Genomic DNA, 26,670 nt, shown 5'->3' with positions numbered 1-26,670 from the left:
TGGACCCAGAGTCTGTCATACAGAGTGAAGTAAGTCAGAAAGAGAAAGACAAATACCATATGCTAACACATATATATGGAATCTAAAAAAAAAAAAAAAAGAAACATCTTAGTTTTGAGATGTCTGCTGACAAAGAAAAAACAGAAGGGTGCACCTTGTTCCTTTAAAATTTATTGATTGATGTTTGCATTACAACAGAGTTATAAACTTTTACTCTGAAACACTTAGAAAATACAGATCGCAAAAAGAGGGAAGCTAAGCATTGCCTAGTCCCCTCCATCGATAAAAACAATAGTAATAAGAAGTCTCTCAACAATTTATAAAAATAAACAGGGTGATCAAAAAGTAAATGAAAGAAAGTTCTTTTTCTAAAACAGAAAAATTCCAACCAATAGATGAGTATCAGAATTAACATATTAGCTTTTAGCAATTTTGATGAAATATAGATCCGGAGCAGGATCATCAAAGTCTGCTAAAACTAGTGGCTGAGAAATTCTGAGGAGAAACAATAATTGCGAACAACAATATTTGCCTCTTGGACTGATTAGATAGATATGCCCAGATAAACAAAAGGATGGAGATAATTGCTTGCTAGCCAGGCTGATCTACAAGAAATACAAATGGAATGTATCTTTGCAACAAATAGATCAGAAAGGTAACATCTGAACTAATCAACTATACTATCACAAAAGAGAGAAAATAATGTATCTCCTAAAGGGATGAGACTGAAAGTACACTGTAGCTACAAGTAGAGAAGAGATAAGACAAATGAAACATCCACATCTACCTACAAAGTAGTATAAATATGGAAACAGTAGGCATTTGCAGATGATGTAGCTACTCACCCAAAAATATCATAAAAACATTCTTTCCAAGTAATGCAAGCTAAGGATACATGTTAGCAAAAGAAGAATCTTATTTAAAATAACTTTTTAAAATGTATATAAAACACCTAGTGACTAAGTGAATACAAAAAACAGAAAAGGAAAAAAAAAAAAACCAGTACGGGAAGAAAGAGAACAGAGAAGAATGGATTGAGAGAGGGAGAGATAGACACTATTAAAGTAGATGAAGAACACAATGTAAGCCACAAGTAAATCATTATACAAAAGTCTTTCTGAGCTTCAGAGAAGAGAAATCAGTATGATAAGAAATGAAGGGACTTCCCTGGTGGCGCAGTGGTTAATAATCTGCCTGCCAATGCAGGGGACCTGGTCCAGGAAGATCCCACATGCCACGGAGCAACTAAGCCCATGTGCTACAACCACTGAGCCTGTGTGCCACAACCACTGAAGCCCAGGTGCCTAGAGCCCGTGCTCTGCAACAAGAGAAGGCAGCACAATGAGAAGACCACACACCACAACGAAGAGTAGCCCCTGCTCGTCACAACTAGAAACAAGAAAAAAGCCCGCATGCAGCAACAAAGACCTAACACAGCCATAAATAAATAAATTTATGGGAAAAAAAAGAAATGAAACACTTTCTCTCCCAAGCCATCCATAAATCAAAGTAATGTTAATGTAGATTATACCTTTCTGTCTAGTCCACCCACTCCATTATCCTCAGAACACATAGGCTAGCCTCTAAGGTTTATTTTTGGAAAACACTCATGAAAACATCTACATACGGAAGAGCCTTGGAGGTTAGAAGTGGGTTATCATTAGTCAAAAATTTACGGTGGAATACTAAAGAGAAGTCGAGTCACAGAGCAATGGACTTCAGATGTACATGGTAATAGTACTTGTTTACACCGATATAGCCCATGCCTTAGTACATCTGAATAATTCAGAATATGGTTCACTTGCTGCTTTGATTGAGACTTAGCTTGATATTTAACTCTGAAATTTGTAATAAATTAACACTTCACCTTTCTCCAACTCGACTGCTCACTAGCCTTCTTACTTCTCTTGGAATCAGAATTGAGGTCTCAAGCTTCCAAAAAGCAATCCCTTAGGTCACCAGATTTATGCCACTCAAGTACAGTGAAATATCTGGGTTTAGGCAGAGAGAGAATGGGAGAGGTAGAAGTAGCTGACCCAAGAAAAGTAAAGGAGCTGCTCTTGCATGTTTACAGGAAGATACACCTTGTTTATTTGCTGCTCCATGTTTTTGGAACATGGTAAATGTGATTTTACTCTCAACCGGAAACTTCCTAGGACTTTTATTGAAATGGGGGACTCTACTCATCTCCCTTAAGCACCACCATTCTGGTCTCCTATTTTCAGCTTGCTAACTTACCATCTCCCCTGTGGTTTCCCCTTCCCATACACATTCTGTCCGAAGGTTAAAATTTACACATATTGGAGAAATATGATAAAAACAACATCTCCATCCAATCTAGAAAATCTTCTCATAAAGAGAGAAGGGAAAGAAAACAGTTTTATTATGGAATAATAAAACTGATTGATTAGACGGAATGTGATATGCATCACACACTGTCTGCTAGAGATTGCAAAAACAGGAAGAAATTTTACTCTTTATATAGTTAAGTAGATACAACATATTACAGTCATGTTTCAAGATAAAACTGTTCATTTTCTCCTATCATTATGACTCAAGGTAAAGTTTGTAATTTGGAGCCAGGAGACAACTGAATGAGGCCATCTTCCCCTGAAGTCCATAAAGCCGCCTTCTTTCCTACATGATCCACCCATTCTAGCTTCCCAAAATTCTCAGCCACAATTTTGATGAGACATTTTTACATTTAAGTAATGTCTGCTTTCTGTTCCTCCCAATTAACTCCCTGTTTTCTACACATGTACCTGCCATTGTTTGCAGTCCTAAGTAATCACTAGTCCCCCACAAAAGCTGTATGTAGAAAATTAAGAGGCCTGAAAATTAAGGAAATTCCCTGAAAAGTGAATAAAAAAATCTTTACAATTCTGCAAAAACATTTTGAATGAAGTAATTGTCAAAATTCATGAACCTGTATTTCATTGGAGTATCTGTTTTATCTTCACAAAATGTTTAATGATGTGAAATTTTATTACTTACTCTAAATACACAAAATTCTGATTTAAAAACTATATTACACAAAGACATACTCCTAATAATGGCACTCTTTCTAGGTTTGAAAAACTGCCTCTTAAAATATAATAAATATAAAAGTCATTACTAACTTTTTGTGCACATATTAAACACTTACCAAAGCCAAAGTAGTCAAATAGTCACAATGTTATTATAATAATTCTTTCAGCCATGAACAAAGAGAAATTCTTACTGATAATGGAGTGTTTTTATTTTTCAAAAAAGAAGAAACTTTTCACTCAAAACTAAGATTGTTTCACAGAAATCCTGTTTTATAATGATACCCCTATGTTGTTGGACAAAATATTATTCCACATAATTTTTTTTTTTTGGTACATGGGGCTCTCACTGTTGTGGCCTCTCCCGTTGTGGAGCACAGGGTCTGGACGCACAGGCTCAAGGCCATGGTTCACGGACCCAGCCCCTGCGCCACATGTGGGATCTTCAAGACCGGGGCACGAACCCGTGTCCCCTGCATCGGCAGGCTGACTCTCAACCACTGCGCCACCCGGGAAGCCCCTCCACATAATCTTTTTTTTTTTTTTGACATGACTAATTTCTTTATTAATAGGTAAAGACATTAAAATGGGAAACTTGTATTTCTTAAGCCTTTAAAAAGCTCAATTTATAAATCTTGTTAGTCTATTTATAAATCTTTGCATAAAAATATGGACAATCACTTTCACTTATTCTTTATGATTTAATTAATTCATAAGCATAACAGACTATATACTTCTTGAATATGTAACATCACTTGCATACTCCATTAATTAAATCTTCTTAGATATCTTAAACTACAGTTACAAATGTAATATATCTAACATCTTGGCAGTGAAATTTTATAAGTACTTACATAACTCTTGTAAATCTAATAGCGATAAATCAATCTTATACCAGTGGTCACAAAATTCTCTTAAATGTTTCATAGTTTTTTCTCCCAGTTTTACTGAGACATAATTGACAAACTGCACTGCATAAGTTTAAAGTGTACAACATTATTATTATTTTTTTATTTACTTTTTTTTTTACATTTTATTGGAGTATTATTGCTTTACAATGGTGTGTTAGTTTCTGCTTTATAACAAAGTGAATCAGTTATACATATGTTACAATATCTCTTCCCTCTTGCATCTCCCTCCCTCTCACCCACACTATCCCACCCTTCTAGGTGGTCACAGAGCACCAAGATGGTCTCCCTGTGCTATGCAGCTGCTTCCCACTAGTTATCTATTTTACGTTTGGTACTGTATATACGTCCATGCCACTCTCTCACTTTGTCACAGCTTACACTTCGCCCTCCCCATATCCTCAAGTACATTCTCCAGTAGGTCTGTGTCTTTATTCCTGTCTTACCACTAGGTTCTTCATGACATTTTTTTTTCTTCATTTCCATATATATGTGTTAGCATACGGTATTTGTCTTTCTCTTTCTGACTTCACTCTGTAAGACAGACTCTAGGTCTTCTATCCACCTCATTACAAATAGCTCAATTTCGTTTCTTTTTATGGCTGAGCAATATTCCATTGTATATATCTGCCACATCTTTATCTATTCATCAGATGATGGACACTTAAGGAAAAGAACTTTGACACCAATGAAGTATTCTGGTCTACAATTTCCAGGTGAGTAGTAAATAATCAGGAGTGCAGGTAGCACAGGTGCAAAGTCCTTATGGTGAAATAATACTTGAACAATCCCAGACTGTGGAGTACTGAATTAGACAGGAAGCCTGCACTCTTTAAAATTCAAAACAGGGAGGAAAACTCAGGTTAAAAGAGTCCCAAAGAGACACTACAGAAAACTGTGTGTGAGAACATTGGCTGGTCCTTGGATCCACGTGGGGAAGGGAACACAGGCACAGGAAAAGAAAGAAAGAATGTAAAAGCAATAGAACAAGATGTGAACAATCATTTGCAGGTAGGCAGAAAATAAGCTGCCATCGGTTATTTGTCCTTGCCCTATTTTTTCAGTCTTTCTATATTTTGTAGTATTTTTGTTAAAACCAGTTGGGGAAAATATTGTACTTCATTAGCACATCAGATACCAGCTAACACTGGATGTGAACCTCTGTCAGAGGAATCTGAGGAGTGGAGAGGGGAAACAACTCTGCAGAGAAACATTTCATCAACACCAGGTTAAGGTTATTCGGACACCTTTAGCCCTTTACCTCAAGGAACTCACCTAAAGTCATCACACTCGAAACAAAGTTTCCCTCTCGTGGCCAACTGTAGTTTATATAGCTAACCTGCAGAGACTGGGCTGATGGATGCAGCCCAAAGGGAAGTCACACAACTGTTTAGCGTCAAGTTCAAGAGACCGTCTGGCAACTTCTCGTCCCAAATGTGTGGACTGGGATGAGAATGGGACTCAAGGAGAACATCTCTGCCAGAAGCAACCGTCACTTATCTCTCTGACTTCCACATTGCAGTTCTATCTAATGAAGGTAGGGTACAAGTAAAATAGAAGGAGCAACAGGAAAAAGGAAGAAAGAGAGAGAAGGTTGGGAGGGAAGAAAGGAAACAAATACTTACCTGTGTCCAATTTGATAAAGTTGGGTATGTTGCCAGTCCCTAAATCAATCAGTACTGTGTCGTTCACCTTGATGAGACAACCTGGGTATTGAACGGTACAAGCATATGAGTTACCAAGTGCAGGATTCCCTTTGAACCCACAGTTAACTTCCTCACTTTGCGTACTATCTCACACAGCAAAGAAAACCGATATAAAGTGTAAAAGCAAAGCCAACTGAAACCACCACCTAATTATTATCCCATCTGCATGATCAGATCCCCCAGATGGCTGTCCTCTTGCTCTCTGTACATCCCCTGCTGGACCAGTGCCTGCTTCGCCTACACCCTACTCACATGATTGACTTTGTCCTACATACCTGCCCCTGCCCCAGCTAGTGATTGCTGTAGCTTTAGATCAGAACACCTTTACCAGGATAGCTTAACAAAGGGGCAGTGAGGGGTGTGCCCCTCTACTAGTTTCCCTGGTAACTAATGAGCCAACCTGGTGTCAATTCCACCTATAACTGGTAACCTTCCCCCTACCCCAGGAGTCCTGCCTGCTGTGAGCTGCACATAATGGGGTGTTGCTCCAGGACCTTGCTTAGATGTGTAAGCCCCGCCCCCAGCCATTAAACCACTGATGTCTACCTTGCTGACCCCAGGCTCTTTCTTTGGTCTTAAAGCTGGGCAAGTGCAGGGTTTGCAGGCCTAGGGCTTGCAGGCCTCTGGCCTGCAGCCCAAGAGTGAGACAAAGGAAATCTCACAGGGATGAAAGATTCAGGATACATAAAATTTTAAAAATAATAAAGTAAGATAAAATAAAGTAAGGTCAATAGAACGCTATGATAGTTTGATTTAAAATAAGAAATATGTTACTTTGGTCTTCATCCAAGGTTCTTCCTAACACAGAAATCAGTGAAAAGGTGAAATCAATGTCTTTTTTTATCCCTAACAAGCTTTTCAACCATGAGTTTATTTTAATGAGGAGACTTTTGGAAAACCCTGGATTACTATAGGATGGCAGCTGAAATATTTACAGACAAAATGATATTGTGTGTGGGATTTGCTTCGAAATATGAGGAGAAGTGAATGGAAGTGTAAGAGAAACAAATTTGGCCATGACTGATCCATGTTGAAATTTGGTCAGAGGACCATAGGGATTTATTTTACTATTTTTATACATTTATAGTTCTCCAAAACTTAAAAGGAATTTTAAAATGTATTTCCACTCTGTTTTAAGAACTCTAATTTTAAGAAATACTTTCAAACAATACAAATCGGAGGAAATGGTGACATAAGCAAAGAGAGGAATATTGATTATTACTTATTCCCACAACAGAAGAATATTTATTTAAGGAGTTTTCAACCAAAGTTTGACAACTCAGTGATCATAGGAAGAAAAAATTAGTTTACTTGTAGCTCTGTTTTAAAAGAAGCTGGTGGCAGCATTTTGACAGTTTCTTGAAAGGGGATATCAACATTTGCAATCTACCTCTGACTACCCTGAGTAAGACTGCCAATAAAATAGGGCAGTTTTCTTAATGACAAAGGAAACATATAACCATATTATGTCATACAGTTTATGATGCTCCCACGACGTCAGGAATTTATTCTAGGGCCTACAATAGTGCCAGGTAAGTAGCAGGTGTTCAGTAAATATGTTTTATTAATAAAGGAATGAATACATGAAAAAACATACGAATGACCGAGTTCTAAATTTTAATTGAGGAAGATATAGTATTTTATATCACTTCACCATGGGGACACAAAACTTAAGGATATACAAAGATAAACATAAGGCAACAGGACTTAACTTTTCGTTCATGTGGGATATGCTCCTGACAGTCTTAATTGATCAGAAGTTGCAAAATCAAGCCCACCATCTGCTCCACCACAGCCTCTAACACAGACCATTTGTCTTTTCCAGCATGAACAATGAACACTCAAAAAGGGGTCCTCCACAGGCAGCACAGAACTTTTCTTCATTGGTCTCGATTTTACTTCCTTACTATGATCTTATAAAAGCAATCACATGCAAGGCAGAGCATGGAGAAGTAAAACAGAGAAGTGGCAAATGTAAGAGGCCACTGCACGGCCATAGAAGCTGCATTTGGCTAAGATGGGATTTAAAACAACAAAAATCCCCCAGCTCTCTATCAGGGAAACACTTCCAAATGGAAATCTGTTTGAGCTGGGGATAGAGGGTGGAGGGGGGTATGTTATTCAGTGTTATTCAAAAGCACCTGTCTGGGGCATTTCTATGCTGGCACAGCTGCTAAGAAGAAGCACAGAGAAAATGCATTCTGCAAGCCTCCCCACATGAATGGAGACTGTACCTCAGATATAAATAACTTGCCATTTGCATCCTCTAGAGTCCCGTGGTAGACAGTTCTTTGTTTGATTTTAAAGTTTCAAATAGCTCAGGGAAGTTAGAGAGGGCCTAACTGTCCTCACTTGCTTACCCATGCTGTCTGCTTGGCTGCTCATTCTACTAAGGAATGTTTTGTGAGTCTCTACTTCCACTGCCAGTATATACACTAAGAAATTGACGAGGGAAAAAAAATCAAAACAAAGATTAGAAACACATAGCAACAGATGACAACTGTGAATAGCATAAAGTTTTCAGTCTTAGTACTACTTACAAACTATTGTCCATATTTTCAACGGAAAAGAGGGAGAAGAAAGCTACAGGAAGAGTTGTATTTTCTTTCTGTCTTTCTTTCTTTCACATTTTGTGACTGATCTTGTTTATTCATCCAAAGCGTCATGAAGAAGAGTGCCTTTTAAATATAATAAGTATATATTAGGCAAAATATTTATATCACTTGGCAATTCAAAGAATAGTTGTACCCTTTTATTGAATAAAAATATTTTTCCTCATGAGCTAGTTCTAAGATTTCTTAAGAAATGTTGGCAAGACTCCAGCATGGGGCGGGCGCCTTCTGAGCAAAAGCACATGCTCTCCTGTGAGTGACTCGCCTGGTAGCTGTAGTTCCCACGGAAGCTGGCTTCCTCAAGAAAGCGCCTTCAAAGGTTATCGTGTCCATGTCGTGACTGCTCTATCCATCAGCGGATCCAGTGACTCAGTGAAAACGCACCTTCCTTCTTCTATTTTCACTTTCCTGCAGGGCAGAGCAGCAGAGCGGTAGCTCCACCAGTGCCCTCCTTGTCAGTCAAGATCAGATGGGGCGGACTGGAAAGGCAGGCGGGGCTGCCGAGGCCGGGTGAGGGTGGGCTGTGTGCCTGCCGGGGGCTCCGTGACCAGCCTCAGACCCGGGGTGGGCACGGAAAGGTGCACGGAAACCAGGGGCTATGGGTGCCCAGCCCGCGCGGGAGACCAAGCTCCGCAAAGCGCACCCCGCACTGACTTAGGACTGAGCCCCTAAGGTGGCATCTTAACAGAACATAAAGGGTGCGAAAGTGTACACTATACATGATAAATGCACACAGGAGAAACGGGACGAGTGACGAGTTCAGCACATAGTGTTTGAATTTCCGATGTCAGAACACAAAACCGGCCCCAAAGATCATTCTACCACCTGGCAAATACTGAAGAACCAAGTTTCAGTCTTAAAATACATCTTAAAGTCAGTATTCTCCTTCAAGGAGGAAGAAAAGAACCATGAATAAATGACAATAGAGTGAATTTGCCTGAGTTTCTGTCTTCCACCCTTCAAGTCAAAGAAAACAGCATGGAAACTGTCGAATCTTCACACAACAGCTACTCTTTTATAAAATAACCTGTTTGAGATGTTAATTTAACAACAAGGAAAAGCCAAGCCCTGCTTGGCTTTTCGAAAAAAAATTGGACTTTTGAAAAAAAATTGTATATTAATAACTTTGCACAAATATTTGAAAGACAATTTTAGCTAGACAATTTTAGAACTTCGCAGAAATAAAATAGGCAGATAAATACTCCAGCAAACATCATCAACCGGCAGCAGGGGTATGTTAGCCCGTGGTCTCGTGAAAAATGTTATCTTCTCCGTGGGTGGGCATGGAAAAAACTATGTTAGAAGGTGATATGCAGACACTGAAAGCTGGCAGGAAGCTCTCATATCAATGATGGCTTTCCTTGTTCAAAGAACAATCAGAATTTGAATTTCCATAATATATGTTCGTATACAAATTCTCAAAATTTTAATAGAAGTTATGATACTCCTAGGAGGGCAGGGATTTATCTCCAGTGGCTGGAAGAGTGCCTGCTACATAGTGTTAACTCTTGTTCTATCAACAAATGAATACATTTTAAAAATATATCAATAGATGAATTCTAAATCAAAACTGAAGGAAGTGGTTATAATATCTTGTGTTATTTTATGATAAGGACATAAAAATTACAGGTATAGAAAAAAACAAAGCTAAAAGTCAGGCACAAAGTAGTATGGATAGAACTGTGTTAACTGCGGCTGTATAAAAGAACAAAACCATGCAAAACTAATTTATGTCATTAGAATTCAACACAGTGTTTAAGGAAATTTGCAGAGTAATCTGGAAATGCTGATAATGTTTTGATTTCTGTCATGTTCAGTTTATGAGAACTCACTAAACTGTCTTGGTAAGAAAAGAACATTTTCCTGAATATAGAGTATGCTTCACTCTAAATTTTAAAAAGCAAAGATAACACATACTGTACATATGTAAATTGCTGTTATTTATGATCATAAGCATAAAAAGATATTACAAGAGCCGGTAAGTGAATTATGTTTATTAGATGAAATCAGTCATGAAAAAAATAACAGGTTAGGTAGTAACATGTGGTATGTTAATTCTTAATAAGCTGAATGCAAAATTAAACAAAAATGATCACACCTGGCCTTAATTAAAGCTCCACAGAAAATAAATCAGGAGAAAAATCGCACAATGCTAACAGCAGTGGGGATTCCAGCTTTGTTCTCGACTTCCTTGTGGGTCTCTCTCAATACTTACTTTACTCTTCATAATGACAAAGGTATGACAGTAAAAATCAAGCGCGAGAGTGAGGCCTGGGCTTCTCCCCACCTGAACGCCTGCACCCAGCTGGATGGGCTCTTTGAGGTTCCGCCCGCGCAGCTGGCACACCCCTTTGGAGGCCTTCTTCAGCGTCTTCTCAGCGGCCTGTTCTTGAATGGAAGTCAAGTTTGGTCTGTCTCGTCTGGAACAGCAACGCGGGGTGAACCAGACGGGTTTGCTTCCAGTTTTAAGGAAGAGCGATGGAAGCCCCTGCCAGCTCCGGGCACCGGGAGGCGAGAAAGGCCCGGCCGCCTGCCCCCTCCCCGCGTTGGCGGGCCGGGGCCTCACCTGCCTCTCGGCCTCCCGCAGCAGGCTCCGGAAGCGCTCGTCGCGCAGCAGCCAGGCCGGGGGCTCGGCGTGGCCGCGGAGCTGGGCGTCCTCCAGGCGCTGGCGCAGCTCGCGCAGGTCGCACAGCTCCTCGGTCAGCTGCCGCTGCCGCGTCCGCGACGCCTGGAGGTCCAGCTCCAGGTCCAGGGACGTGCGCGCCGCCAGCGCCGCCACGGAGGACCTGCAGGGCTGCGAGACCGCGGCCGTGAGCGCGCCCACCCCGCCCGCGCCCTTCCCGCAGCTTCTTCCCCGAGTGACCGACCCCACTGGAGAGAGACAGCCGCAGCGTGGCCCGACGCCAACACAACACGGATGGGGGCCACACGGGTTCAAACCTCCACTCCGGTAACGAGCCAGTGACAGCAAGCTGTCCGCTGTAATGACGACCTAGGCTTTGGCTAAAGCGCAGAGAAACAGACCCTCTCACACGGGGCAGGAGGGCGTCATCTTTCTCAAGTGCTACTTGACAATATAAGCAAGAGCCACAAAATGTTGTGTTTTCTTTGGTTCTGAAATTTCATGTGACTTGCACCTGAAAGGCACAGCTGATGATGTGCAAAAGCTTTATGACAGAAAAATTCCTAAATACCTGACAAGAGAAAAGTGATCAAATACATTATAAGGCCCGCAGAAAACGCAGCTACTGTAGAAAGATGAAAAATAGACCGACATGGCAAAATCTTAATGGCCTACTGTATAACGGGAAAAAAGCACGTTATAAACCACGTTGAGGGCTTTCTGGTTAAACACACACAAGCTGTCAAAAACGTTCCTCCCCAGGGAATTCCCTGGTAGTCCGATGGTTAGGACTCCCCGCTTCCAATGCTGGGCTGCAAATTCAATCCCTGGTCAGAGAACTACAACTGCAAGCCGCACAGCGAGGCCGAACATCAACAACAACAACAACAAAAAACGCTCCTCCCCACACACGCCTGAAGTAAGCAAGTCTCCTGTTTTCAAGAAAGCTCTAAGACGAGAATAGAATTTTGTACACGGAGCTGAGAGCAGTACTTCCCACGCCACGGCTAACAACGCTGGGGAAGGCAGTTAGTGCAACAAAATCACAACTCCACGAGCCTATCAGCGTTGTTGGGAGGACTGAATAACTGTATGCGTTTTACACACCCATAACACTATTTTGCACATATACAGAAGTTAAATGCAAATCTAAGTGACTTAATAAACACAAACTCATTTAAAAGCTCTCCTGAATTCATAGTAGAGCTCACTGGTTCCCAACCACGGGTGACTTGGGCCCTCCGGGGACATTTTTGGTCGTCACAACTGGGGGAGGGGGTGGTACCGGCAACTAGTGGGTCAAGGCCAGGGATGCAGCTCAACGGCCCACAGTGCACAGGACAGCCCCCAACAAAGACAGACCTAGGCCAAAATGCCAACAGCATGGCTGCTGAGAAATACTTTTGTTGCTGAGTTATGTATTTTCTTATCACTCTCAGTCAGCGGCTACTCTAAATACAACCACCACAAGGAGATCTGGGAATTTCTTTTTCTTTCACAGAATTCTTGCCCGGGAAGGTCAGGGAACCACTACCTTACAAATTAAAAGGAGCAAAACTGTGTAAACTGGCGTGACGTGGAGAAAAACTCCGGTGTATATAAAGGAAAACTGTAGAACAGTCCTATGTAGGAGAATGCGCCACAGTGAAAGACCCAAATTTTCTAAACTGTATATACTCCCTTGTCAAAAAAGAAAGAAGAATCTCTCATACAGAATGGCTGTTTATTAATTTATTATATTTTAAAATGTAACGATCATGTATTATCTTAGATTATGACATTATCTTAGGAAATTAACAAATACTGGTAACATTGACATTACATACACTTTTAAAAATTATATCTAAGTAAACAAGGAAATAAACATATTACCTTTCAATTAATCTTACCTAAAATATTACCCCTTCAGGTTTGTGGAAATAACTCCCAGCGTACATACAGACGGCAGATTAGTCTACGTGGCACATACCTGCTTATAGCGAAGGGTTCGTCTTTCCAAAGTGTTTCGGACAAGGGGGGACTTGCGGGCCAGCATTGAACTGTCGCTGTCACTACGATAAAGCTACACCAAAAAGACGGAGGTTCAGAAACACTTCCTCAAGAGTTCAACATTCATTCTCTGTGTACTCTGAACTGGATTATTTTGGTTCTCGTGCAGGTACTCAAACAGTTATGACGTTTAGAGCTTTTACCAAGACTTTGGGTTTCGCGTACAAGAAAACCCCACACAAGAGTTTCAGGCCAAACAAAGACAAACCAAATAAGCAGACCAACCCCCGGCCCCACCCCTGCTTCAGGTCCATCAACCGAACCAGCTGAGGTTTTCCAGGCTAATCGCGCAACACAATTTCGGTCCTATCAATGCCAACTGCCACTTGGTACGGTGTGACGCTCATGAAAACCCGCACTCTCCTCAGCGCTTTTCACTTTTTATCAGTCATTCTCATTTGCTGTGTTTCTAGCTTTGGCAAGAGCTGGGAAGAGTGGCGTTCCAGATAAGAGCCTCGTTCCTGGCAGGAGGACAAGCCCACACCACTAACACCCACCCTGCCCGTCAAGGGAAAAGGCCTGTCTTTAAAAAGAAAAATAAATAATGCCGACTTCACGGGAGCCGAGACGTTACGTATTTCATTTGGCGGCAGGTTTTCATTTCAGGATCAACATGTATCTGTGTGAAAGCAAAGTCCTGGCCTTCACGGCCTTACTTTCCATGCCAGTGAACCCCAGATAGCAGGAAATGTTGCAGCACTGCACTTACGTGCCTCCCAGTCATCACAAACATATATAAAAACAGAGGCCTCTAGAAGCATCGCCGGTCAGTGCGTGTGCCTTTGTGCTGGGCACAAAGCACAGTGCAGGGGCTGGAGGCCTGTCTCTGGGGAGGTGAAGGGCTTCCTCCTTCACCGCCCCGTCCTCCTCAGCAAGCAGGCGGGAGGCTGCTCCACAGGGGTTCGGCAGGAGTCTAGGATAAGGAAGGATGGTCTTCAATCAGGCACCTCCAGCCGCGTGATGAAGCATCAGGCCCCACAGGGCCGCAGCCTGATGGGGCGGGAGTGCCCCGCCTGACCCTGGGCTGCCCGGGGCAGCGCGACCGGGACACCTCACTGCGTGGGGAGAGGAGCTGCAGGCCTCGCAAACGTGGCCACCCGGGCCCCAGCCCCTGTTGCTCCCTCCTGTGAGTAAAGGATTCCCTGCCCAAGAAAGATGGGCTCCCTGCTCAGCTCCTGGGCAGTGACCTGTAAGTCCCTAGAACGTTCTAAGTGTCTCTGTTTACCTGGGGACCTTGGCCCGGCCGCACAGTCTCTGCTGACAATGTGAGGGGGGCCCTGGGCCACCAGCTTGACCCTGGAGGGTCTGCAGACGAAGGTCAGCCACGCCGGCCACGAGCTGTGCCCCGTGACCACCCCTACAAAACCCCTGGGCACCAAGCCTCCGGTGAGCGTCCCTGGTCGGCTGTGCTCCGGGCACGCTGCCACTGCTCCGGGAAGTGAGAGCTGCCGCACAACTCGGCTGCGGGAGAAGGGTTGGAAGCTCCGCCACGTCTCTCTGGAGCGCTGCCCGACGCCTCTTCCCTCTGCGCGTCAGTCTGCACCCCTTCCCTCTGCGCGTCGGTCTGCACCCCTTCCCTGCGGCGCACCATCATCGTGGATACGACGGCTTTTTTGAGTTCCGTGAGTCCTAGCCAATTTCTGAGCCTTAGGGTGGGCCTGGAGACCCCTCAGTGTCTCCCACGGAAGCCTGAGGGTCTGCCTCTCTCATATGATCAACCTCTGGCTTTGCCCTAATGCAGCGGCCCCTTGGTAGCCCTTTCAAGGGAAGATGCTTTCTCCAACGAGCCCCGTCAGAGGAGCGGGAGGGTCACAGCTCTGCTCGAGCCAAACGGCGCCCCAGTGTGCTGCGTCGTGAGCACTTATCCTCAACAGCGCCTCGTCTCTGCTAGTCCGTGCCGTCACTGTCACACGGCCACGGCCGGCCAACCTCCAACCTGCTGTCCTGTCTCCACGGACCACAGCAGGTGGGGTCTCCCCCTCCACCTGTCTCAGAGTTCTCAACCCTGCGTGCAGATGAGGATCTGCCGGGAGCTCCAACCCTCTGCTGCCCAGCCCCACCCGCGACCGATGAAGAATCCTTCCAGGCAGGTGGCAAAGGACTCCCGACTTACTCTGCAAATGTACTGGCTTCGCGCTCCGGGCGAAAAAGTCTGGGAACGGACAACGGGGCTGCTCCGCGTGAAGGGCGAGCCGCGGGCCCTGCGGCCGGGCCTCCCCTTCGGCAGACTCGCCACCTCTTCCGGGAAGAGATCTTCTGTGTTGGTTTCCTTATCAACCTAGATAGTAATTTATTGTTTACCATGACTCTTTCTAGAACACAAGCATTAAATTAGTGGAGTCACCAAACAACCTTGCCATTTCCACTGGAGCTCTAACTGGCATTTCACATTTAATGAGTCTAAACGTGAATTTCTGTACTCTACCAAAAGTTTTTCATTTGTTCACGCAAAAAAATCTTAGTGTCATCCTGGACTCCTGTCTTTCTCTCACACTCCATTATCTAGACCAAGAGAAACTGCGTTGGCACAATTTTCAGAATTACAAGTATTTTGCACATGCATGAACCTAGAGCATATTAGGCTTAGTGAAATAAGTCACACAGAGGAAGACAAATGCTGTACGGATTCACCTATATGTGGAATCTAAAAACACAACATAACTGAACAAACCTAACAAAACAGCAGCAGAGTCATAAATCCAGAGAACAAATGGGATTGTCAGACGGGAGACAGGTGATGGGAGGAAAGAAATAGGTGAGGGAGATTAAGAGGTACAAACTTACAATCACAAAACAAATGAATCACAGGTATGAATATACAGGGTGGGGAACGGAGCCAATACCTGCACACTATCTTTGTGTCGTGACAGATGTTAACTCGACTTACTGTGGAGATCACTCTGACATGTACAGAAGTATGTTGCATAACAGGGACTAACAAAGTGTTGTAGGTCAGTTATATTTCAAAAACCAACAAGCTCACTGAAAACAGACAAGATCTGTGGTTACCAGAGGTGGGGATTGGGGGAGGGGGAATTCAATGAAGGCAGTCAAAAGGTACAAACTTCCACTTACAAGATAAACAACTACTAAGCATGTATGTACAGCATGATAAATAGAATGAACACTGCTGTATGTTATATATGAAAGTGGTCAAGAGCGTAAATTCTAAGAGTTTTCATTACAGGAAAAATATTTTTTTCTATTTCTGTAATTTTGTGTCTATGTGAGATGATGGATGGTCACTAAACTTACTCTGGTATCATTCTAACATGTGTGTAAGTCCAACCGTTATGATGTATACTTTAAACCTACGCAGTGTTTATGTCAATTATATCTCAATAAAGTGAAGAGAGAAAAAATCAGGCGTTTTTTGACCCCTTGTCACCAACCCTTCATCCAAGTCACCATCATCTCCTACTCAGCACATTAGTGCTACACACTTCTCATTGCCCTGCCTGATTCCATGCCTACCCTCCCCTTGAGTCAATTCTTAGTGCAATTATGGAGATCCCCGTAAAACTGAAGTACAATCACGTCACCCCTGGCCTCAAAACTACTCCTCAATTTCCTACCCCTTTCAGAAAAAAAACAAGAGTCCTGAGTGGACCCTACATAATTTGGCCCCTTCACTAACTCTGCTCTCAGCTGTGACAACTGCTTCTGCTCATCGCCCCAGCCCATGCTCCTTGCTATTCTCTGACCATATTAGGCCTTCCACCTCAGTGCCTCAGTGCCTCATGCTCTTCCCCAGCTCCTGCACTTCCTTCCTTAAGGTCTCTACTCAAAATTCACCTTCTCAGAGATGCCTCAAAATGACCACCATTCCTAAAAATCTAAACCCTCATGATATTATTTGTTCGTTAGCCTCTCTGTTAAAATGCTTTCTTAAAACAGGGTGATTTTGCGAAAATGGTGAACTAGGAAGCTCTAAGTCCTGGTTTCTTCATGGAAACATCAAAAAGCACTCAACTATACCTCAAAACAAAACAAAACCATACACTGCTGAATAGACCCACAGGAGCTCTGCAAACAATCGCAATCTTTAGTGAGCAAATGAATGAAGAAAAATGATAAAATATTCAAAGTGAAAAAATATTCAAGTGGTAGGAAAGTTTACAGCATTTCATTTTTTACTAACCCTTGACCATGGTCTTTTAACTTAGAGGAGACAGCAGCCTAGTTCCCAATTCCCTCCCTTAAACTAGAAAAAGTAGGGTAGACCTTACTTGTAACATTTTTACATGTTAGGGAGCTAAAGGTTTGGACTAGTTTTGCCTCACTTGAATCTCAGGTGCAGGAGAAGCAGCATGGCCCATCTTAGTCATAGAAAAGGATCAGAAGCAGCAGGCGGGACTCCTGAAAGCTGCTGCTGGACTGACCTACTGGTATAAACATACAATAGACCACAAAAAGCCCTACAATAAGCTGGGTACACACAATCTGGAAAATTGAGCCTTCAAAAATTGAGCTATTTATATAGGGGAATTGAGGAAGCAGAAAGCGGGGTCAGGCAACACACGCTGAAGGAAAGACTCAACACACACTGACGGAAAAAACTGGGGAGGTCATAAGCTTTCACTTCAAGGTGATGTCGAGGCTCACAGTCTGCAAAATCTGGGAAAAGTGCCTGTTTTTTCAAATGTGCAATTTTCAACAACAACCAAAAAAAATCACAAGGCATAGAAAGAAACATGGAAAGATGGCCCATTCAAAGGAACCAAATAAAGCAACAGAAATCATCTCAAAGCAAGCACAGACAACAAACCTACAATTTCAAATAATTGTATTAGGTATGTCCAAAGAGCAAAAGGAAAAAAACATGGACAAAAAATAAGGAAATCAGGAAACAATATATGAATAAAATAATAATGATGATAATGAGTAAAAGATATAAATTACTTTTTAAAAAAGCTGGAGGTGAAAAAAATAAAACAAGTGAAAGAAAAAATTCACTAAAGAGGTAAAATGACATATTTAACTAGATATAAAAACAAGAGGCAAACTGGAAGACAGGACAATTGAAAAGAAGGAATCCAGCAAACAAAGAAAAAGGACTGAAGGAAAGTGAACACGGCCCATAGGATCTATAGGACACTGTGTCAGTGGACCATTATGGGATCCTTATAAGGAGAAAAGAGAAAGTAGTAGAAAGATTTTTTTGAAGATATAGGAAGACTTTCCACATTTGACAAAATAGACATATAAATACAAGAAGCTTCACAACTACAAGTAGGATAAACTCAGGGTGACCCACAACAAGACACATTAGTATCAAACTGAACAAAGATAATGATGTAACACAGAAAGCAGCAAGAGAGAAATTCCTGGACACATTTAAGGAAACCACAGTAAGATGATAAGGAGAAGCGTGGAGGACACAGGCAATTAGAAAAGTTGTCTGAGGACGTTTCTTTCCTAGGACTGGGCTTGCTTTGATTCCTGTTACCAGTATATACAGCTGCCTTTAAACGTCTTAATATAACTAAATTCTCACCCTGGTTCTTTTCTGGACCATATTTTCTGTTATATTCATCTGCCTATAACCTCTTATTCCTGGCTGACAGCAGGACTGCAGACCCCCTGCGGCTCTAACATACTGCGGCACCAGCCCTGATATATGTGGCCTCAAAGCTGATATCCAAACTATACCATTAGTGGTGTGAGTCTGGCAAGACAAGAACCAGCCCTTACGGTAGTCCCCAGGTAAGGCAGAACACTGTAAGCAGGTTCCACTCATTACCTTTGCCTGAGAGAAGAAATGAGGATTGGCATTTTCTTCCCAAACACGCTGTGCTACATTGGAAAGGGTCTGGGATAAAGGTGAGCAAAATGGCATGAAATTTCCTTCTGTTTTGAATGCAGCTTTTCTTGATTAGACATGTACTTGGTTCTTAACTCATTTCTAAAGTTCTTATAAACTATTTTGACCTGTATATTATATATTTGATGTTTCCATGGGGGAAGAGAGCCTAGAGTTTCCTCGTCTGCCATCTTGTTGATTTCTCACTCTGAGGATTATTATCAGTGGCTCTGGTACACGACTGAAGTGAAGTTGGTGTCAATTCAAATTAGGTTGTTGCAACTTTAGGATCCTACATGTAATCCCCATGATAAACACACACACAAAAAAACCTATCACATATACATACAGGGAAATGAGAAGGGATACGAAACATGTCAAACAACCAAAAAATCAACTAAATGTAAAAGAAAGAGGAAATGGAGGAAATCATGGGCAAAAAAACCTGTAAGATACAGAGAAAACAAGTAACAACACAGCAACAGAAAGCATCCTTGTAAGAAATTACTTTAAATGTAAAGAGACTAAACTCCCCAAAGACATGCACTGACAGAACACATAACACAGAAACCAACAACATATTGTTCAGGAGACCCATTTTTGATCTAAAGACACAGATAGCTTGAAAGTAAAAGAAAAAATATTCTGTGGAAATAGTAACCAGAAGAGAGAAGGGAGATATACAAGCCAAAAACCATTACAAAATGCAAAGATTGATATATATGTCAATTTAATATTGACATATTGATGAAAAGTCTATTGATAAAAATGTCAATTCCTCAGAAAAATTTAACAATTATAAATACATTTGAACCAAACGTAAGAGCTCTATAGTATGTGAAGCAAACATTAATATGAGGTTTGCTATGGATTTTCAATACATGGACTTTAATATGTTGAGGGATTTTATTTCTACTTAAGTCCTTGAGTGTTTTGACAATGACGGTGGTCAAATCATTTTTTCTTCAGGTGTTAGTTTGCCACAGCTGCTCTTAAAAAGCAGCACAGTGTCTGCTCTTACATTTTGGGGTAGATTGCCTCTGTCCTCTTCATTTATTTGGTCTTGTAGGTTTTTACCCTGCTCCTTCATCTGTGCCGTATTTTTTTGCCTTCTCTCTTTTTTTTTAATGAGTGGGATTGTGTTCCTGTCTTACTGGTTGTTTGGCCTGAGGCTTCCAACACTGGAGTTTGTAGGCTATCGGGTAAAGCTGTCTTGGTGCTGAGATGAGGAACTCCATGAGACCTCACTCTGATGAATATTCCCTGGGATCTGAGGTTCTCTGTTGGCAGGAATGTAAATTGATACAACCACCATGGAGAACAATACGCAGGTTCCTTAAAAAACTAAAAATAGAACCACCATACGACCCAACAATCCCACCACTGGGCATATACCGTGAGAAAACCCTAATTCAAAAAGAGGCATGTACCACAATGTTCACTGCAGCTCTGTTTACAATAGCCAGGACACGGAAACAACCTAAGTGTCCACTGACAGACGAAGGGATAAAGCAGGTGTGGCACATATATAGAGTGGAATATTCCTCAGCCATAAAAAGAAACGAAATTGAGTTACTTGTAGTGAGGTGGATGGACCTAGAGTCTGTCATACAAAGTAAAGTAAGTCAGAAAGAGAAAAACAAATACCTGTATGCTAACACATATATATGGAATCTAAAAAAAAAGGCTCTGAAGAACCTAGGGGCAGGACAGGAATAAAGACGCAGACGCAGAGGATGGACTTGAGGACATGGGGAGGGGGAAGGGTGAGCTGGGACAAAGTGAGAGAGAGGCGTGGACTTATATATACACTACCAAATGCAAAACAGATAGCTAGTGGGAAGCAGTCGCATAGCACAGGGAGATCAGCTCAGTGCTTTGTGACCACCTAGAAGGGTGGAGTAGAAAGGGTGGGAGGGAGACGCAAGAGGGAGGGGATATGCGGATGTATGCACACATATAGCTGATTCACTTTGTTATACAGCAGAAGCTAACACAACAATGTAAAGCAATTATACTCCAATAAAGATCTATTAAAAAAATACCACAGACTAGGGAGATTAAACAACAGAAAAGTATTTTTTCACAATTATGGAACTCAAGTCCTAGGTCAGGAGGGTTGTCAGCAGGGTTGATTTCTATTTTATTTATGTCTGGTTTAATCATTATTTCCTTCCTTGTGTTAGTTGTCATTTATTTGCTCCTCTTTTCTAGTTCTTTAAGTTGTAAGGTTTTGGTTTGTTGATTTGAGATATTTCTTCCTTTGTAAGGTAAGAGTTTATAGCCATTAATTTCCGTCCTAGTAGAGAGGAGGAAAACTTCCCACAATGTGGCAATGATGTTCTAGATATGAGACCAAAAGCACAGGCCACAAAAGTAAAAAGGGCACAATCAACAGACCTCAAAGACAACCCACCGAATGGGAGAAAATATACCCAAATCTGGTATCCAGTGAAGAATTAATATCCAAAGTAGCTGAAGAACTCCTACAAGTCAAAAACAAACAAATCTGATTTTAAAACTGGCAAAGAACTTAAAGAAGATATACAAATAGCCATTAAGCTACATGAAAATATGATCACACTATGAATCCCTAGGGAAATAAAAAGCAAATCCACAACGAATACTACTTTACATCCATTAGGATAATTATTGTGACAGAAGCAGAAAACAACAAGTTTTGGCAAAGACTGGGAGAAAATGGAACTTCAAGTGCACTGCTCACAGGAATGCAAAATTGTGCAGCCACTGTAGAAGAAAATATGATGGATTCTTAAAACATTTACTGTTGAATTACCATATGATGACCCATTTTTATCTCTAGGTATACACCCAAAAGAAATGAAAGCAGGGACTGAAACAGATATTTGTATAACAATTTTCTAGCAACATTATTCATCATAGCCAAAAGATGGATGCAACTCAAGTGTACATCGACAGATGAATGCATAAACAAAATGTGTCACATATGTACAGAGGAATATTGTTCAGCCTTAAAAAGAAAGGAAATTCTGATGCAACCAACATGGATGAACGCTGAAGACATATGCTAAGTGAAATAATTCAGACACAAAATGATAAATATTGTATGACCGCATTTATAGCAGGTAGCCAAACTAGGCAATCTCAGAGAAACAGAAAGTGGAACAGTGTTTACTAAGACCTGGTTTGGGAAGAACTGGGAGTTACTATTCAATGGGTACAGAGTTTCAGTTTGAGATGACGGAAAAGTTCTGGAAATGTAATGGCAATGACTGTACAACATTACGAACGTACTTAATGCCACTAAATTATACACCTGAAAGGGTTAAATAGGTAAATTTTATGTTATATATTTGCCACAATAAAAAACTTAATAAAGCTTTAAAAGCTCAAAACAATCAGTATTATACTTTACTGATTTATTTGGTCTCTTGCATGCATGCTCTTGAAAGCAGGGCTGTTTCTTTTCTGTGCTGTTGCATGTGCAATCGGTGGTACATAACAGGTGTTCAATAAATACCTGAGGAAAGAATAGATATGGAGAGTAGGTACTGGTATCTACAAAAATTAAAGAAAACTATATATTGTCCCTGCTATCAATAAATGTGTCATCCATTGAGCAGATCAGTTACACGCATTAAATACCTGAAGAATTCCAAAGAAACATGAAAACAATATGCAACAGTGTAGTATTGACTGTAATATGTAAATACTCACGGAATTCAGGATGAATTACTACGGGAAAATCATCAAGAAGAAAATCTGAGTAATGTGCGACATAAAAGGAAAAGAATGCAGTCTGAAATGGCATAGAGTGGGCACAAAGCAAATGTAAAAATTCAGGAGAAAACTTTAAAGTGGCACCAAAAAGACTAGGGGGTTGGGGGAAGCCATAAAAAGCCTATTAGATCTATTTAGCTAATAGCAGGTCTGCAAGTTAGGATAAAGTACCTAGGTTTGCACTGATGAGTCAGAAAAAAGATACAGCATCCTAAGCAAAGTGATGACCTAAGGGAAAGATGTTTAAGGGAATCAATCTGAGGCTGAAATGAAAAATAAACTAATGTGGGTGGAAAATAAAGGCAATTTATGCAAAAAGTTCCCATAATGATCCGTTAAAGATATACCGAAGCCTATGGATCCTCTCCCCAAGAAAAAAATCCATATACGTTGTGTGGCATATGATTATCAGGTTGAGGACCTCAGACCTAGGCTAAAGAACTGGCTGTGAAAAGAGAATGGCATGATTAAATCTAGGAGTTTACAATAAAGTAATGTAAAAAAAACTTAAAATCAGACACTTGTACTATGGATCCATTCACATAAATCAAATAGGACTAAAATTGACCGATATTTTGATTTTTAGATCTATAAACTGTTTGCTCTCTAGGGACATGGTTTCCTAGGACTGCTTCAGGATTTTTAGCAAAGACTGAAACTCACAACTTCATGTTTTCTTTTAAAAGCATAAAACTAGCATCAAAATAAATGACAGTGTTGGATTATGATACAGAGGACAGGAAAACAAAGCTGTGATTCCAAACTTATAACAAAAAATTTACTTTTAAAAATTAAGGGGGACGATTTCCCCCCAAGACACTTATTAACTACAAGGGAAAAATATTAATTTTATTGTGGAGAAACGTTGACAGACGTCATTTTAACAACATAAATAAAGCTGACTTCTTTAGCAGTATAGCAAATTCACAACATGTGTCTCCTGATAGTACACATATGACTCGACGTCACTTCTAGATGTTTCTGCCAAAAACACAAACCTGAATCTAAGGAGGAAAAATCAGACAAAGCCACATGCAGGGACACCCCACAAAATAATGGGCCTGAATTTGTCAAACATGTTAAGGTCATAAAAGACAAAAATGTTCCAGAATAATGAAGATAAAGGGACTTGAGAGGTAAAAGCAAAGCATAAACCTTTATTGGAACCTTGACAAAATTTTTTTCTTTTTCTTTAAACCACATTTGTGTTTCAATTGGTTAAATTTAAATATGTCTATAGATTTGAAAATAGTACTAATTAGTTAATTTTCTGATTTTGATTACTATGGTAATGAGGCAGAATCATTGTTTTTAGGAAAATACACTGAAGAATTTGACTGGAAAAGGGTATGATATCTATAAGGTATTCTCAAATCAGAAAAGAAATTATATCATGTTAAGTAAATGGAACACTTGATTGTTAACTGGATCCCAAATAAACAACAAAAGAAACAAACCAAAATGCAACTAAATAATAAACAAATAGGACTTCAAAGGAAATACCTAACTTTTAAAAAATACTTATGAAGCTGTGGACTAAGGATGCCACCTGCCATATCAGTGAACAACAGCCATCAGCCACTACAGCTGCCCCCAATGCTGAGCCCTGAGGGAACTCAAGATAAAAACAGGAAGCCCACCATCAAGCCCTCAGCCACTACAGCCGCCCCCGATGGTGCACCCAGAGGGGACTCAGGATGGGAAAGAACATGATTCTGACCCTAGATAGCTAAGGTGCATATCAAAGGAATGCTTTCAGTGAGCCCAGACTCTTGTATCTTCCCCTATGTAGAAAAGTGCTGCATTCATTCACTTGAGATGTCCGGTTTTCTATAATTAACTTGCAGCAGTGGTGGAGGCAAGTCCTTGTACTGTGCAACATCCCTATGCGGAAACCCACTCATTTTAACGAAAGCTTGCTCTGCTGGGAGCACGGATAAGTTCTGAGCATTGTGGTGGTTTTACACTACCAGAGGGAAAACCCAAGACACGTAAAAGGAGCTAAAACGACTTTAGGGCAAAATCCCGGAGGAGTTAGACTCACAAGCAGCACACTGGCCCACCCCACAATTTCACTAGAAAATTTTATCCCCAACAAATTCAACTTTAAAATGGGAAACAGACACTCTCAAACAGAGAAACATGGAGTGTCAGAAAGCCAGCCTCCTCGCTAACACTCTAGCCAGATTCACGTGCAATACGTATGGAGCTCACGCTTGCAAGGACCAACCGAATTAGGGCAATTACACTAAGAGATCTCAACCTTAAATGGCCCAATTGGGTCTGTTTTGACATTTGAAAACCGGGGGATTTTTTTTTGCATATGCAGCTAGAAAAAGATCAAACAGAAATGGAATGCTTATTTCAATTGGTATTTAGAAGCGTCTAAAAGGGGAAATGATAAAGTAACTTCTTCGCAAAAAATCAACAAAAGGTTGCTCAAAATGCTACTAGAATTTTTAAAAGCCACTAGCGTTAACCTTGTCTCTCACTCCGTTCCTTCTTTATATCCTCCTTTATCCGAACTGCCTAACCCAGACGCGCTCTCTTTCTCTCTTCCACCATTCTCCTGCTGATTCCCCTTCCCCAGGAAAGGAAGACATAAGATCAGAAGTACTCATAGCTCCCTTGAAGGAGAAACCTATTACAGGAAGAGGTGAACTGTACTCTGCGCTTACGTACACATCCTGGACCCGAGCAGAACTTAGTTTAGCTAAGGACTTTCTCGAATGTAGTCAAGATCCATTGGGATTTGCTAAGGAATTTGAGCTAATCGTCCAAACCTATGAGCTCAGGTTTTCCGATTTGTATCAAGTAATACAGCTATTAGTTTCTAAAAGTCAAACAAAGGAATAAGTAGAGAAAGCAGGATGGAGAGACCCCTTAACAAAGTTTGATTTATACAGCCCACAGGCTCAAGGTGAATGCAAGGAGTTAGCTCACAAATTACTCAGAATTATCACAGAGCTTTTTCCAAAAACTGCTGACTGGTCAAAGATTCAGCAATGTAAACAAACACGAGATGAATCAATCCTGGATCACTATGAGAGGTTCAAGGAAACTTTTAAACAATATTACGGCATGACACCCGAATCATTCTTTAACCACCAAGATGATTCTTTGCTTAACTCCATCTTTTTAGAAGGTCTGGATGAGGAATCGGCTGCTCTAAACAACACGATTTAGGCATGTTAATCATTTAGACATGATTTGTCTGTATCACATACAAATGCCCTTGTCATGCTGGCTGACCAACTTTTCAAAAGTACTAAAAAGAAAAAGATGCCTCTATAAAAATTATGAACATTCAGTTGCAACAATTAAATAATCAACGTCAGTCTAAAGTTAACCCAACCCTATTCAATCCGCGACTGGTAAAATTCTGAAATTTGCTTTTACTGAACAACACCGGGTCATTACTGGGGAAACTGCAAGACAAGAAAAGAGAGACCTAGAAGGGAAACCAGATACAGACTGTAATTTCAAGTTAAACAAGAGTAAGGCTGATCTGAGGGAACCTCCTCCTCTCTAACACCCTGGAAGAAATACAAATGATTATATGAGGAGAAAACAATTAAAGCAGTAATAGATACAGAAGCTACCTTTTACATTTTGAACCCTATCAAAATTAAAGGCTCTCTCTCTCTAACACCTCAGTACAGATGGTAGGGGTTTCTAATGCAAATATTAAGACGCTCAGATCATTACCTTTAGAATTATAACTAGGAGAACTTAAACAAAGGAACTCCTTTTTCCTAGTAGAATATACCCCTATGAACCTGAAAGGTATAGATTTATTAGAAACTTATGATGCTCATATTTCTTTTACTGTTAAGGGAGAAATGGTTTTAGCCCTAAAAGATTACTCAGATTTCTTCATCATATAATGTTTGTGACTGAGAGTGATGCTGAACAAGAAACTGCCAGGCTTAGTACCTGAAGAATTGGGGTCACTTGATCCTACTGACATAGGGAAAATACATCTGCAGCAGCCATTAAAATTACCACAGACCAAAATAAACCCCTGTCCAATATCAGTCAATACCTATCGAGGCGGGAAGCCACAGAAGAAACAGAACTTTTGATATCAGCTTACATTAAGAAAGGGCTTACTGTGCCTTACACTAGCCCTGGTGACACTGCCATTCTGCCAGTTAAAAATCGAATGGCAAGAAAATTGA

The 26,670-nt window shown here is 41.1% G+C and overlaps 1 protein-coding gene across 1 annotated transcript in view; it reads right to left on the bottom strand.

Annotated features, from left to right (window-relative positions):
* Window positions 1-9,839: 9,839 nt before the first annotated feature.
* Window positions 9,840-26,670, bottom strand: part of LOC307181082 (uncharacterized protein) — a gene marked incomplete at its 5' end in the record, with an annotated part of 28,727 nt that continues 11,896 nt past the window's right edge. The window contains one exon of the mRNA XM_079911856.1: window positions 9,840-11,046. Coding sequence (XP_079767982.1) covers window positions 10,405-11,046 — 642 coding nt within the window. The 3' untranslated portion in view covers window positions 9,840-10,404. The remainder of the gene's footprint in view (window positions 11,047-26,670) is intronic.

The sequence above is a fragment of the Stenella coeruleoalba genome (assembly GCF_951394435.1).
Source record: "Stenella coeruleoalba genome assembly, chromosome: Y".
NCBI lineage: Eukaryota > Metazoa > Chordata > Mammalia > Artiodactyla > Delphinidae > Stenella > Stenella coeruleoalba.
The sequence above is the reverse complement of the archived record's forward strand: the minus strand, read 5'-3'. Positions and strand labels throughout refer to the sequence as shown.